The sequence below is a fragment of the Vulpes lagopus genome, chromosome 2 (genome assembly GCF_018345385.1).
Source record: "Vulpes lagopus strain Blue_001 chromosome 2, ASM1834538v1, whole genome shotgun sequence".
NCBI classification, from domain to species: Eukaryota; Metazoa; Chordata; class Mammalia; order Carnivora; family Canidae; genus Vulpes; species Vulpes lagopus.
The window spans coordinates 106416705-106432266 of NC_054825.1; the positions used below are offsets into that span (position 1 = coordinate 106416705).

Sequence of the window (15562 nt, forward strand, 5' to 3'; positions counted from 1 at the left end):
AGAAACTGAGGCTGGTGATCCCTGTGTGTTCCCCTTCATATTCAATGGGAAGAGCTACGAGGAGTGTGTTGTGGAGGGCCGCGCAAGGCTTTGGTGCTCTACCACTGCAAACTATGACAGAGACCACGAGTGGGGCTTCTGCAGACACTGTACGTAGTGGAGCATGCCCCTGGGCTCTGGCTGCCACTTAGCCGGCAACCTTCCCAGGCTGGCTTCATGCTCAGAGCTTTGTGGATGTCTGGGTTAATTCTGTCGCATATATTTTTTCCATGTCAGGCCTATATTCCATAAAGAAAGGATATCTCAAATTCTCCATGGGATGTGTTACGTGACCATGACCTAGACTGGAGTAGAGCAGGGCTGAGATGCAGATGCCGGGTGGTCAGAGAGGTCCATTCAGTAACATGGGGGGTTGGTGCCCTTATGCTAATTTGCAACATTGGCGAGGCCCATTCCTGCCTCTGTAGAGACCTACGTGTCATGGGTCTGCAGGCTGGGAGTGATGAGAACAGTGGTGGGTTCATTCACTGGCTCTCGGCTCTATGGCGGGCCCAGGACAGGGGCCGGGCCTTCAGGGTGAGCCAGACTTCGTGCCTTCGCTCTGATGATGCGTGGAGACCAGGGCTGTGAGCGAATCCTTCTCAAATGTGTGACACCAACAGATGGGAGTTCTCAAGGAAAGTGATGAGAAAATGCATTAAAAAAAATTAATTTTTATAAAGGAACAGGAAACAAGATGATAGAAACTATAAAGTGTTAAATCTTCAGGGTGCTGTTACGTATGTATATATTTATTAATTTAAAGATTTTATTCATTCATGAGAAACACAGCGAGACAGAGAGAGAGAGAGAGGCAGAGACACAGGCAGAGGGAGAAGCAGGCTCCATGCAGGGAGTCTGACATGGGACTCAATCCCAGGTCTCCAGGGTCAGGCCCTGGGCTGAAGGCGGCGCTAAACTGCTGAGCCACCCAGGCTGCCCAAGGACTATCATAGTTTTGAGGCTTAAGATCTTTCTCCTGGTCTGTTGGATGACACTCATGTTTTTAGTTAATTCCAGGTCTCTTACTGTTGCTGTTTTTATTTTTTGTCCTCATTCATGCGTGACCAAACGTTGAATACCATGAGGGATTGAGCTAGTGCCATGGGGTCATTAAGAAGCACAGAAAGAGACAGACACTGGGCCCTAAGGGGCCTTGGTCTGTTCGGGGTCAGGGTAGGCGTGAATGAGGCAGGCTGAACTCTGGCTGGGGCGCAGGGGCAGTGGGCACTGACAGGTGGAGTCATCAGCATGGAGCACAGAAGAGTGGGTGGGGGCTTGAGAGCCGGCCTGGGGCCACGCTGTGGTCTAAGTTTCCCTGCGTCGTTCCCCAGCAAACAGCCACCGGATGTCCTCGATTATCTTCAAGTGCGATGAGGATGCTGATATCGGGAGGCCACAGGTTTTCAGTGAAGTTCGTGGCTGCGAGGTGACCTTTGAGTGGAAAACAAAAGTTGTCTGCCCTCCGAAGAAGATGGAGTGCAAGTTCATCCAGAAGCACAAAACCTATGACTTACGGCTGCTGTCCTCGCTCACCGGGTCCTGGTTCTTTGTCCATGAAGGAGTCTCGTGAGTACCTGTTGCCACTTGCTGGCCATGTCCTTCAGGTAGTAGGCTCATGGTGGTCTACCCCCTTTGTCCTTGCAGAGCTGGGGCTGCCACGTAAGCCTGGTGTGCCCCGGGAAGCAGCCCGCTGGCATCAGGGCCAGGGCGTGGGGCAGGTTTTGAAGGCAGAGGTGGACGTTTGAAAGGGAGCCTTTGGAACCAGAAGCTGGAGATCAGTGGTTGGTTCCATAGAATGAGTCTTAATCAGCATTGTGCTCGTGAGGGACGTCTGTCCACTGCTGGGTGTATGGGTGTGTGTGTGTGTGTGTGTGTGTGTGTGTGTGTGTGTGTTCTCAGCTCTTTGGCATGAATCCCTTAGGCTTTGTGTGGGTCCGAGGTTTGTGGGCTGTGGTGGCCACTCCATGTGCGATTCCCCCTCTGCCAGGGGCCCCCGGATTGGGAAGTCCTCTGTCTGGACTTGCAGGACTTTGGTCCTAGGGTTACCAGCTTGCTAGGAGTGGAGCCACTGCTGTTCTTCAACTCCAGCTCTTTAAAACCACAGCGTCTCAGGGCTCACCCCCACCTGCCTGGGTGACATACTCCCTTCTCCAGTAGCTAACTACTCCTTGGGCCTTTATTTGAAAGTCTGTTTCAGTGCTCCATTCAGAGGTGCTGCGGGATACTTGGTTATCAGAATGAGTACTGTTCCTGGAAGTTATGCACAGAGCTGCACCCCAGTGTGTCAGGGCAGACTGACCTTGCACCCCCACCCCCGCATCCCTTTGGATTGTTTTGCAGGTACTATATAAATCTGTGTCAGAAGATATATAAAGGGCCTCTTGACTGCTCTGACAGAGCCAGCATTTGCAAAAAGAGTGCATCTGGAGTCGTCCAGGCCCTGGGGCTCGTTCACACACAGAAGCTGGACGTCTTAGGTAAGTTCCTGGGTCCTTGTGGTGCTCAGGTTATAGGTGTTGCATCAGAGTTGGGAAGGTGAGGGCTTCCTCATAGGACCAGGAGGGCAGCACTGGCTTTAGTTGAAACTGACACATACTCTTCCCAATGACTGTTTCTAAAGCATTTTGGAAATTCCTGGAACATTAGAATAAGTACCATTTTGTATTCTCAGAGATAGCAGTTCTGGCAGGTGTATGTGGAGGGGTGACCTCTCCTGGGAACGTACTTCTACCCTGGGAGGGTCACAGTGGTTAAGGTTCCCCTGAATCCTTGCTCCCGTTGTGGGTTGAGTGTTGAAGTCTGCGTATACATGTGCCAGCATTTATTTGGGAGAGCTGAACGGCAGTTACATAAGTCTTTTATTTTTATTTTTATTTTTATTTTTATTTTTATTTTTATTTTTATTTTTATTTTTATTTATAATAGTCACACACACACAGAGAGAGAGAGAGAGAGAGAGAGAGAGAGAGGGGCAGAGACATAGGCAGAGGGAGAAGCAGGCTCCATGCACCAGGAGGCCGACGTGGGATTCCATCCCGGGTCTCCAGGATTGCGCCCTGGGCCAAAGGCGCCAAACCACTGTGCCACCCAGGGATCCTACATAAGTCTTTACCAAGACTATCTTGGTAAAGATAGTTCAGGGGTACATTTTTGGAATGTCTTAATAATTTAGAATATAATGAAAGTTTTAACGTTAGTAGAAAATTCAGCTTGCAATTGGTTGTTGAGTGGAAGATTCTCTTTCCTTATTGAGAGAGAACGAGTGAGAGCAAGAGCGTGGATGGGGCTGGGGAGAGGGAGAGAGAGAATCTTTAGCAGGCTCCATGTGCGGAGCGTGTCATGGGGCTCCATCTCACGACTCTTGAGATCATGACCTGAACGAAAATCAGAATCAGACACTTAACTGACTGAGTCACCCCAGTATGCCTATCTTTCATTATTTACAAGAGAAGGTAGGTCTTTCTTAGATAGAAACAACTGGGGTGTGTTTGGGGTACCAGAAAGAACAACACCTTTACCTAGCTAGAGTAGAGCGGGGCCCCCAAGTTGTCCTGATTAGGCCACAGGGTGACTTGAGTCTGCTGGAGCTGTTGGGAGGGAGAGCAGGTTTCCAAGGGAACCCCTGTCACTCTTGACGAGAAGTACACCAGGTCTTGCAGGTCGGTCACATCGCCTGGAGGGGCCCTCCTAGCCCACGGGTTCATGGCCGTCCCCACACAGCTCACAGTGAGGGTGAGGGTAGCTCTCTGTTCCGCAGTCTCATGATTGTATGTGGACACAGGATCAGCCCTTCCCTCAGTTTCCCACAACCAGCTGAAAGAGGTTTGCTTCGTGAAGGACTCACTGGAGCTTCCATTAGCAGGGAGCTCCTGGTCCCCAGCACACTGGGGGCCCCAACAGGACAGCTGTCTGAGGACAAACACCATGACCCCCATCTCAGTGAGGGCTGCAGCCTTTTGGGGTGGAGAAGTTGACTCTCTGTTCCAGTTGCTAAACATTGATCCCCAGCTGTGCTTTCTGCCTGTGTAATCCTCCTGGTGTCATGAGGTTGGGCTTGGGGTTAGAGTCCAGGTCATAGGTCAGGGGCACTAAGCCGCAGAAGGTCGAGTGGCTTGCCTGATAGCGCGGGATGTTTACCTTATGACTTGCACTGGTTTGGTTCCGTATTCTAGCAGTTTAAGAATTTCTTTTTAAAGCAATAGAATTCTTTCTTCTAAAATTTTACTGAGGCGCCTAATATTTAACTCATCCAGTACCACTTTGAATTTGGGGAGGGCCAAGAGCCCGGGCCTCTGGCCGAGCCAAGTCCCCTGCGCTTTGACCTGGGTCCCAGGTAGGACATGTGGGAAGCTGGTACTAAGGCCCGTATTACCCTGGCCTCTCCTGTCTTGGGTGTGTGTGGCTCCTGAGGGCCCCTCCCTGTGGCTCTGAGCCAGGCTGGCTGGGCTCAGGCAGCCCCAGGACAGCTCTGGGCAGCCCTACACAGTAGCTGGCAGCAGCGCGAGAGCTGAGCTGGTTGCCACACTGGCTTCTGTGCACTTGCAGCCAAGAACCAGTGCTCACTTTCCTCTTAGATCCTGCAGGTCAGGGTCTCAACTCTTTATCTGTGTTTTCAGAAGTGGAAAAGTTGAATGCAGAGCCAGAAGACCCGAGAAAACCAGAGTCGTTCTGTTTCTGGTTTTTCTCGTAGTTTGGAGGTCTAGCACCTCCCATTACTACCGGGGCACTCAGATGAGGGGATTTGTTGGGAAAGCACCTAAATGACACTGGAATTAGAGCAGCCATGACAGCTGGCATTATGTGAGGTTCTTCTCTCTGTGCCCGTCGCACTGGGCACGTGGCAGACACTTTGGCAGTATTGCTCTTGCGCAGGTGAGGAGATAGGCTCAGCAGCTGCATAGCCCAGAGTCAGGCAGCTAGTGAGCAGGCGGGCTGGGATCTGAACCCAGGTCTTCCCTAGCTGTGCAGGTTGTGGTGTGGACCAGGAGGCGGTCACCGAGCTTGGCAAGGCTGAGAACCCAAGACTGAAGACTTATGAGTCTTCAGAAAGCTGAACATTTGTTCTGTTTGGGGTTTTAATATAGATGTTGACTTCTGACACTGAAGCTTTTTATAACCAGAAATAACGTCACCTCCATCATTTGTGTGTTTCAGATGACAAAGTCATCGTAACTTACTCAAAAGGTTATCAGTGTGGGGAGAATAAGACGGCATCTGCCGTCATAGAGTTGACCTGTGCGAAGACAGTGGGCAGACCTTCGTTCATGAGGTGAGAGAGTCGGGGCCTCCACGGGAAGCGAGCATGGAGCAGGGCTCGCCAGGATCTCTCTTCGCTTGTGGCTATGCAGACGGGTGTGCAGGGAAAGGGTGTTTGGGTGGCCGCAGTGAGGAGGGGCCCAGGGCTGTTAATTGTCCGATAGTGTGTAGAGCTGCTCTGCACCAGGAGGGATTTCCTGGAAAAGGCTGGGACACCGTGGTCCGTTGACTAAAGCGGTGATGTAAAGCGGTGTTTAACTGGCCTCTGCCTTCAACATCATTGTAGACCCAAAGGGGCAACAATGGGTGCCACCCAAGGCCAGCTGTTCAAGCGGCCTGAGACCCCCAAGTAGGTGGGGCTGGCACCTGGGATGCTCTTGGATTCTACTAGAATTTTCTAGGCAACTCTGCATGTAATGCTAGGAGGAGTTTGGCCAACAGAGGGAGCGTATGAGCTGCTGTTTGATTCTTCCAGAAGCTGGGCTGGAATTTCTGGGGAGACCTGGGAATTGTCTGAGGATTTAAATCAATGTAGGAGTCAAAAAGCTTGTAAAATAAAGTTCAAAAATTTGGGGGCAAATTTTTCCAGCTTTTAGATGTCACACAGTGTTTTTGATTTTTTTGTTTTTTATTGTTTTAAGATTTGATTTATTTATTGGGCTGGCAAGGGGAGTGGGGAACAGATTCCACACTGAGCAGGGAACCCGACATGGGACTCTCCATCCCAGGACCTTGAGATCATGACCTGAGCCGAACATAGACACTTACCCAACAGAGCCACCCAGGAGCCCCTAGATGTCACATAGTTTCTTAATTTAAACAAACAAGCCCATATTAAACAGTTGCGTACTTTTTCACATTGCTGATGAGCTAGACCATCATCTTCCTTATTATGCTGTTGAGAAGTGTAAATAATAGCCATCCTAGTGCAGAGGTGCTGGCAAGCATCCTGGGGGCAGCAGGGGCACAGGTGGGGGGTTCCCAGAGCTCAGAAGCGCCTGGACCCCTGAAAGCCAGTGGCCGTCGTCCAGGCACACAAGGTCTGCACGGCCCCAAGTCAGTGGGCGTGACCGCAGTCCATGCTCCCCTCCATCCAGGTTTGACATCGACAGCTGCACTTACTACTTCAGCTGGGATTCTCGGGCCGCCTGTGCGGTGAAGCCTCAGGAGGTGCAGATGGTGAACGGCACCATCACCAACCCTATAAATGGCAAGAGCTTCAGCCTTGGAGATATTTATTTTAAGTAAGTGGAACATTTTCCTTTAGAACACTGACATGTATTCAAAATTAAACTAGCAATTTAGATCTTTCCCTGGTCGGGGGGAGGTGGGGAGCTGTGAGAAAAATAGGCAGTGTGTTTTAGTTACTGTTTCTAGGTAGTTGTCATATTTTGCTTAAACTGAGGGAAAGCATTACTCAACTATGAAGTTTCAGCACCAAAGATGGTGAATTCTCTCGAGTGTAAAAATAAAGTCGCCCCTCCTCCTTGCCTTCCTGATAGTCCCATGGGTTCGAAGCTGGAAGATGAAACCTGAAACAGTTTTTGATCAGGAAGCCTTGGGCTTACTGGTTTGTGAAAAAAAGAGTTTCTCAGTGGTCTTCCCAGAGGGGTTCCTGAGGTCAGGGGGCCAAGGTGACTGGCCATACACCTGCTGGCTGTGCGGGGGGGCAGCCTGCGGGGGGCATGGTGCGGGGAACGCCACATCTAACTGCACACCAGCTCTCAGAGTGCAGGGTGGGAGGCAGGAAGCTGATGGGGTGGAGGTTGGTGCCCTCAGGTGTCTTCCTAGGCCCCCCAGGCTGGCAAAGCAGGAGCAGGGCCGCGACCTGCAGCCCTGCAGCTGTTCTGGGTGTTTGGGTGTATGTAAGTGGGTTTCTTGAAGGACTGGAGGCCCTGCCATCTTTTTTGTCTCTTCAGGCTGTTTAGCGCCTCTGGAGACATGAGAACAAATGGGGATAAGTACCTGTATGAGATCCAGCTTTCCTCTATCACGAGCTCCAGAAATCCCGCATGCTCTGGAGCCAACATATGCCAGGTTAAGCCCAACGACCAACACTTCAGTAGGAAAGTTGGAACTTCTGACAAAACCAAATACTACATTCAAGGTAATTGGTTTCCATTAACATTCCCTGTTCAGCTTCTTTGAGGGAAGAGCTTAATATCTTTATGAAGAAACTCCCTTAGTTGAAATCCCTGATTTTAAAGCAGGAGCCCTGGTCTGATTCTGTGTCTTGGTACCTGGTCAGCTCAGTGGGCTGAAGAGTTGTGTGAGATGAGCATTTCCCTATAGGAAGAAGGCACCTCAGTTAACAGAGAAACACCTGAAAGCCCAAACCTTGGTGTGAACCAGAGGTTGTGAAGTGGGGGTGAAGGCAGAAGACAAAGAGTCATGCATGTCCAAGAGTCACCTTCCATTTGGTTTTGTCATGTTGGTTCTTGGCAACTTCAGATATTGTTAGAGAAGAGGAAGACATTTTATGTTTGTGAAAAGGATGAAAAGAAAAAGATAGACACCCTTTAAAAAGTTAAACATGTTTAAAAACCCAGCCGACTTTGATGTAAAAAGGACTCCTGAGCGATTCCCCGAGGGGAGAAGCAGCCACTCCCTGAGTGGTAGAAGCCCAGATGTCCATGTTTCTGCGCTCGGACACTGAGCCCAAGTGTCACTGCACTTAGCCTTGCCCCTCGGGCCCGCCAGAGGGACCTGCCAAAGGTCAGCCTGATTTGCTTTCACAACTCCACATCATGGTGTAAATGCCCATGGTTCTCTGTTCTTATCCAGTAATTCTGAGTTGGGTTTATTTGGATCAATGTGTTTATTTATTCGTAGTTAATAAAACCCCTTCCAGACCTATTCACTTCGGTATTCATCAACACAGGAAAGTCAGTTTAGTTTGAAGACCACTCTTTGCATTTCGTGAAGAAATGCAGCTTAAATCTCTTCCCAAGTCTTCATTCACCACAGAGGGCAAGAGGAGGAAACCACGGAGCCCCATCTCACTGTGATTCAGAGCTGCCATCCCGGCTCCCCCATCTGCTCGTGGACGTGTGCCTGTGTGCCGGCCTGGCAGGATGGTCTGTTCGGGTCATACCTCAGCCAGTTATGAGTGAGAACACATGGGGCCTTCTTGGGCCCAGCCCGCAGAGCCCGGCTCTCAGGGCTCCCTTCTGTTTGTGGACGTGTCCACTTCACACACTGAACGCCCTGGCTCTGTAGCTCGGCTGACTGTGGACTTCGAGCCACTGGCAGTTTGGAGAAGGCACCGTCCGCACATGGCTCCCTCACTTCTGACACAAACTACAGGTTTCAGGGAGCTTCCATCACTACCCTGAGGTTTGAGCATTTGCTAGACTCAGGATTCATTTGAGCTATTACAGTCACAGTTAAGGATAGAAATTGGCCAAGGGAAGAAGCACATAGAATGGCTCCCCAAAAGGGAGCTGGATGCTTCCATCGTCCTCTCCCTGTGAATGAGGATGTGTTACATTCCTAGTGTCTGTGTGTGTGTGACGATACACACGGAGTCTCACCAACCAGAGACGCTCACCACCACCACCCCCAACACTCAGGGCTCCATTGTGGAGGCTGGTTTAGTTGATGGGCTGCTTGGTTGCCCTGTTGGTCCATTTCATTGTCCAGATGAGCTGATCCCGCATGGCCGGTCCCTGTTCTGAATCCTGCTGTGAGCTGAGGACAGAGGCCAGACCTCTTCTAGGGCCAGGTTCAAGTCATTCCTGCTCCTTGACTTAAGGCAGGGCCTCTGTAATGTGTCAGGCATCTGTGAAAGAAGGTCTTCAAAGAAGACCTTTGAAGAAGGCCCTTCACGTATGATTTTAAGTCTACACCAGCTTTTTAGAAATGTTGGTGATAATGTGGCGTGGCTGTATTGTCTTCCTTTCCAACAGATGGTGACCTGGATGTGGTGTTTGCCTCATCCTCTAAGTGTGGAAAAGATAAGACAAAGTCTGTGTCTTCCACCATCTTCTTCCACTGTGATCCTTTGGTGAAGGACGGGATCCCCGAGTTCAGCCACGAGACCGCCGACTGCCAGTACCTTTTCTCTTGGTACACCTCTGCTGTGTGTCCCCTGGGGTGAGTGTGCTGTCCTGGCACGGACGGCACTTTTGGTCACTTCCCCTTTGGATGGACACTTCCCAGCTGTACCTCCAGCCTGCTCTCAACTTAGCTCAAGCTTATGTTTGTATGTGTCATCCCTACACCCCCACCAGGTGTTGTGGGAATATTCGAGCCTGCCCGAGAACCAGGGAAGCAAACATATAGCCAGTACCCAGCTTCAGGGGCTGTCCAAGCGTCACCCTTCCTGGTCCCTGTCCCCACCACCCACCACTCCCAGTGCATTGGCCGTCCACCTGCCGGCTGCATGCACGAGGCCTGACCGCCCTCACTTTCCCCTGCGCCCCGGCCTTCCCTGGCCGACGCGTCCCCTCACTGGCTTGCGGGTGGCAGATGCTCAGTCTCATCTTTGTGCTCCCAGCACATTTTTCCTTGTGTTCTAGTGCAGGTTCTTATATGGTAAATGTCCCTTTAACTTGAACAAAGTATTGTTTATGTTTGAATGAACGAAAACTTGTTCTACAGATTTTGACAATCAGCCGTAGGCCAGGTTTTCATGAGAAGTGTGCATTTCTGTGCTGAGGGCTTTCCAGTAAGGGAACCTACATCTTCTCATGCCCCACAGCCTTCGTCTCTCTGCCTAGTTCTTGGCCAGGTTTAGAGGCACTCATCTAGAACAAAAGGCTACAAGCTTCTGTCCTCTTGGATTTCTTCTTTGGGTTCATCCAGGTCGGTTCTTACAGGAGTTTCTCATCCTCTGTCCCAAGACTAGGATCAGGAGATAAAGTTCTGGCCTTGCAGTTGTTTCTGTTGTTTCCTGAAGAGGGATTTCACTGTAGTCTGGAAAAACTGTGCTAGGGGATGGTGGTGGGGATTCCACATCACATCTGTTAGATCTTAGATTGGTTTTCATTTTTAAAAAGAGTCCACTTTATCGTGTGTTTTCTAGAAAAATGGATGTAAGGCAAGTCTTAGCAAATTTCTAAACATTGGTGCCATATAAATAACACACTCAGTGCAATTAAGTTAGGAACCAGTAATGAGAAATTAAGTGAAAAATGGAAACACATTTAGGCACTAAAACACACTTCAGAATAATTCCTGGCTCACAGGAGAGCCCGAAGTAGAAACGAGAACACACTTAGGAGTCTGATGAGCAGTGGGGTGACCCAGGGATGTGCGTGTGGCCCTCTGTAATCGCCGCCTGCCTCACTCCAGGCAGCACCTTCCACCTGTACTCCTGCTTGTGCACCTGTTTTCCATACTCGTACCTCATCTCGCTATCCAAGGACTCTGTCCTTTGCTGTTCTCCACACCCTGGGTTGGGGACTGCAGGGGTTGTTGCTCGGGGGGATGTGCCACCGAGTGATGTGGCTTCCTTTCAGGGTGGGCCTTGATGGTGACAATGCAGGCGAGGACACACAGGAGCACAAGGGGCTGTCGGAGAGAAGCCAGGCCGTTGGGGCGGTCCTCAGCCTGCTGCTGGTGGCACTCACTGGCTGTCTGCTGACCCTGCTGCTTTACAAGAAGGAAAGGAGGTAAGGAGACAGAGGCAGGTGGGCCGTGAGGTCAGTGCTTCAAAGTTGGAGTCCTGGGATCTGAGCTTCTGTGTGTGTGTGTGTGTGTGTGTGTGTGTAAATTATGGAAGCTGTCTTCAAAGCTGTGTTTTTTTAACTGCCTGAGTTCCTGTGACAAGGTGTTCTATTTGAGCAGGGCTGTGGAACCTGTCCCCAGCCTGTGAGCCACATTCTGGTGCTCACGTCACATAGCAGATGCTCTGCAGGCTCTCGGGCTGGCCCATCTGTATCTAGGACATTGGTCTCTGGATGTGTCCTGAGATGGACAAAAAATTAGCACCTTTTATGAGCAGACTTCCTTTTGATCCATTGACCCCTCTACACTATCCTCCCCGCCCCCTTCCTCCCATTGTAAAAGTGAGCATTTACTAGAGCTTGCTGTGTGCCAGGTATGACACCATCCCCTTGGCTCACCTTTTTTGGGTCAGAGGGCTTGTCACCACGTGTGGCTGTCCATCCAGCAGACTTCCACATCATGCATGAGTGAAACACAGAGCCTAAGAGCCCTGTGTGTGGTCAGCCCTGGCAAATGAGAGAGGGCGTCCAGAATCTGTGTGCAGCCATCCCACCCAGAGAGGCATGTGCTGGAATGAAGAGTCAGGGGAGAAGGTCTGGGTGTGAGCTGGCTTAGTTATTTGGCACGCGTAATCTCAGTGCAGCCTTGGGGTGGTAGGAACAACGTGGTCTTACCGTAGTCACACAGCACAAACATAGGTAACTTGCTCCTGCCCTCGCTAGACTGGTGAGAGGCAGAGCAGGTTTCAAATCCCCTTCTGTCTGATTCCAGAGTGTTCTTTTCACTGTACTGACCCAGCTGCCGTGGGTTTAGTGCACCTGTGCCATGGAGGGCCATGCCTGTGGTCGCTGTGGCTTTTGTCAGTGAGCGCTCGAGGTGGTGGGGCTGGCCAGGTAGGCCTCCTGCCCTGCTGGTCCCACCCAGCAGTGACCACTTGCCTTACAGGGAGATCGTGGTGAGCAGGCTGACCAGCTGCTGCAGGAGAAGTGCCAACGTGTCCTACAAATACTCGAAGGTAATTTCCCACCTCCCCTGCCCCCAGTATCGGGCTGTCCGTATGATGATGACATCAGTCGGTGATGACAAGAAAAACACAAAAGGGGAAACATCATCCATTGCTTTGAACCGAAACATGTCTTGTCCTTTTTTCCTATAACTTTTTCTCATTGTGATTATAGCCGATTTTCTTAGAACATTTAATACTGAAGTTGTTTCTACTTTTTTGGCTGTATTTATTTGGGGGAGGGTTTTTTTTTTTTAAGATTTTATTTATTTGAGAGAGAGCAGGAGAGAGAAAAAGCATGAGCTGGCAGCGGGGGGCTAAGGGCGGGGGGTGGTGTTGCAGAGGGAGAAGCAGGTTCCCCCCTGAACAGGGGGCACCCAACTTGGGGCTTGATCCCAGGACCCTGCTGAGATCATGACCTGAGCTGGAGGCAGATGCTTAAACGACTGAGCCACCCAGGAGGGCTTTTGTTGGCTATTAAAAAAAAATAATAATAATGAAAATTTTTGTGTATTTGCCATTTGGATGGTTGGCTTTCAGATAAATTTCCCCCAAACACATTATTTGTTTAAAGAGCTTATGCATGCTCGTGCCTCCTGATACAGCCACCATACTGCTTTCTAAAAGGCTTATTTCAGACACAGTCACCTGCTTCCTGAGGCTTGTCTCACCACTTGGCCCCTCCTGTCCCCTGAGGGCACCTAGCTCAATGTGGAGGCTTTCCTCCTGGCCCTGTCTGCCTTGGCGGGCTCTCAGCAGGAGCTGACCTTGCCAGCTGACCCTTCCTCTTCCTGATGGGGGAGCCTGGGAAAGGGGTGACTGTAGGGGACAGGGAGGGGTTCCCAGCTCATGGGTAGGTCCTGGAAGGGAGGGTGACAGAAGAGCAGAACAGGCTCCAGGGTCTCGCTTTGTCTCCTGCAGGTGAACAAGGAGGAGGAGGCAGATGAGAACGAAACCGAGTGGCTGATGGAAGAGATCCAGGCACCGACCCCGAGGCCCGGGAAGGAAGGACAGGAGAACGGGCACATTACCACGAAGTCCGTGACGGCCGAAGCCCTCACCTCCCTGCATGGGGATGACCAGGACAGTGAGGATGAGGTCCTGACCATCCCGGAGGTGAGGGTGCACTCGGGCAGAGGGACTGGGGCTGCGAGTGTGCCGCATGGGAGGATCCCACAGAGGAGGGGGCTTCGGGAGAGCGCTGATGGTGCAGGGGGGCTGGTGACAGGGGACAGGGTCCGCAGGGGGAAGCCACGGCCTGTGCCACAGAAGACCGGGACCTCCGGCGGCCTGGCATCCTTCCACGACGACAGCGACGAGGACCTCCTGCACATCTAGTCTCCTGGTGCCTACGGGAGACGCGGGTCCGGCCTCGCCAGGCACCTCCAACCAAATAAGACTTCAGCTCGATGATGCTTCTATCATTTTTGCCTTTAACAAAAACTGTTTCAAAAGGGAAGAGTTTTTGTGCTGGGGGAGAGGGTGAGGAGGTCAGGTTTACAGTCCTTGGAACGAGGCTCTGCTCCTGTCACTGGGGGCGGGGCCAGGGCCCTGGGTTTTGTCCCCAGCCCTCACTTTAAAAGCGTGGCAGCTGGGCGCTTCATAGTGTGCGCCCGGGCCAGACGCATCTTGGAACCGAGGGCTGCGTATTTGAGAAAAACCCTTGCTGCTTTAGGCCCTGTATGGTTTTGACCATTATATTTTAGCATTTAATTCTCTCCTCCTATTTATTGACTTTGACAATTACTCAGGTTTGCGAAAAAGGAAAAAAAAAAAAAAAAAGAACAAAACAAAAAACACACAAAAAAAACAAACAAGCCAACAGCCTTTTTCCCCTGACGGCAGGGGTGACGTCAAGGTTCATCCCCTGCCCGGAGGAGAAGCTGTCGGTGTGCTAGGAAGGTTCCATATGAGATTTTTGAACTGGTCAATAATGTAGCCTCTAAGTTAGAACGCTCCATTCTGTCCTTCCTCTTTGCTTCCTGTTTCCTAAGGGAACGCGCACGTGCACGCACACACACGTGCAGAGGTCCCCGAGTGCCTAGGCTCTGGAGGCCTGTTCTCTGCCTCTTCAGTCAGTAACGGCTGCAGCTTTTTGCATGACGTCTTCAATCCTAGGTGCGCAGAGCACATTTATCAGTATTTCTTTCGCCGGCTGGTGAATTCAAACAACCCACCCAAAGATTATTTTTGTGTGTGTGTGAGAATGGAGTTGAGATGTCAGAGAAAAATAACTTTTTTCCAGATTTGGGATATAGGTCTCACCTCTTCAGGTTCTCATGATACCACCTTTACTGTGCTTATTTTTTTAAGAAAAAAAAAAGTGTTTATCAACCATTCGACCTATAAGAAGCCTTAATTTGCACAGTGCGTGACTTACGGAAACTGCATGAAAGCCGATGGGCCAGCGTTTCGCCCTAGCGTTGCACTTGGGATTCCTGCTCTGGGGGTGCTGGGTTGGCCTCTCAGTGCTGCAGGACGGGAGGGCGTGGCCACTGTCCTTCCCTGGCTGTTGGCACCTTTCTTGAAGTGTTTAATGAATGACTTTTCTCGAATTATAGAATTGTATATAGACTCAGTGGTATTCATATACTGAAAAGCAAACTACCCTACAGAATTCCTTGGTTTGTACTCGGTTTGGCTGGCTAATTTTGATTTCAACATGAGTGTATTTTTTAAAATTGATTTCTTCTCTCATTTTTTTCAATCGAATTTACTGTAATATAAAGTATTCAATAATTTCAATAAAAGATAAATTATTAGTCGAGTGTTATGTTTTCTTCGCCCCCCCCTCGATGTGAAGAGTCGCTGAACCCATCGCCAAGTCTGGGAGCCTGTGTGCTCTTCTGTGGAGTCCCCAAAGAGGTCTGCATGTGGGTTTCGGCGGTGGGGTCCTGCTGGCCCTTCGTGGGCAGCGCTGGGGCTGCCTCGCCTGCTTTCAGCTTTCTGGGGGTCTGACATGTCAGCCCTCTTTTTCGAGAAAGCAGACGTCACGGTGTCCCCAGTTTGCCAAAGCGGACACCTAGGAGTTGGTTGTCCTCAAGCTTCATGTCCAGGGGGCTGTTCTCTCAGGTCTCTCCCGCCTGCTCGCTTCCCTCTAAGACACACACAGGAAGGCTCTCCCCACCCCTGTTGGGTCAGGAAGGCCACTTGCAGGCACCCACTGGCCGTGTTGGTGAACGTGATGGCAGAGGTCTTCATCTGAACCCGCGGCCACCTGCCAAATGCTTCTGGGTGTTTGCTTGGACTCTTAAGAACCTCAACTGTCACTGCCCTGGGCTCTGAAGACAGTCACCACCCTTGCCAGCTGTTGTGGGTAGTATTAGAAAAATGTGACCTGACAGCAAATAGTAGGAACTATGATGTTTTCAGAGAAGTGATTTTATTGGTAAGAGGACAACCCTGATACCCAGTTACCTTGAACCAACTATCTCATGCCCTTTTGTTTGAGACTGTCCGAGTGTGGCAGAGGAGCAGAGTAAGTGGGGGATGAGCATGATGAGGCAGCCCTGTGTCAAGGAAACCCTAGTAAAGTAGAAGTCTGCTCTTAGAACACGTAAAACCTATTCTTCACCAACCACTGAAATAGTA

At 50.7% G+C, this 15562-nt stretch overlaps 1 protein-coding gene across 1 annotated transcript in view; it reads left to right on the forward strand.

The window, feature by feature from the left end:
• Positions 1–14733, forward strand: part of IGF2R (insulin like growth factor 2 receptor) — a 99877-nt gene extending 85144 nt beyond the window's left edge. Inside the window, exons 39-48 of the mRNA XM_041743476.1 lie at positions 3–149; positions 1374–1608; positions 2383–2519; positions 5197–5311; positions 6396–6542; positions 7218–7405; positions 9207–9393; positions 10761–10913; positions 11914–11983; positions 12893–14733. Coding sequence (XP_041599410.1) covers positions 3–149; positions 1374–1608; positions 2383–2519; positions 5197–5311; positions 6396–6542; positions 7218–7405; positions 9207–9393; positions 10761–10913; positions 11914–11983; positions 12893–13309 — 1796 coding nt within the window. The 3' untranslated portion in view covers positions 13310–14733. The remainder of the gene's footprint in view (positions 1–2; positions 150–1373; positions 1609–2382; positions 2520–5196; positions 5312–6395; positions 6543–7217; positions 7406–9206; positions 9394–10760; positions 10914–11913; positions 11984–12892) is intronic.
• The last annotated feature ends 829 nt before the right edge of the window (positions 14734–15562 follow it).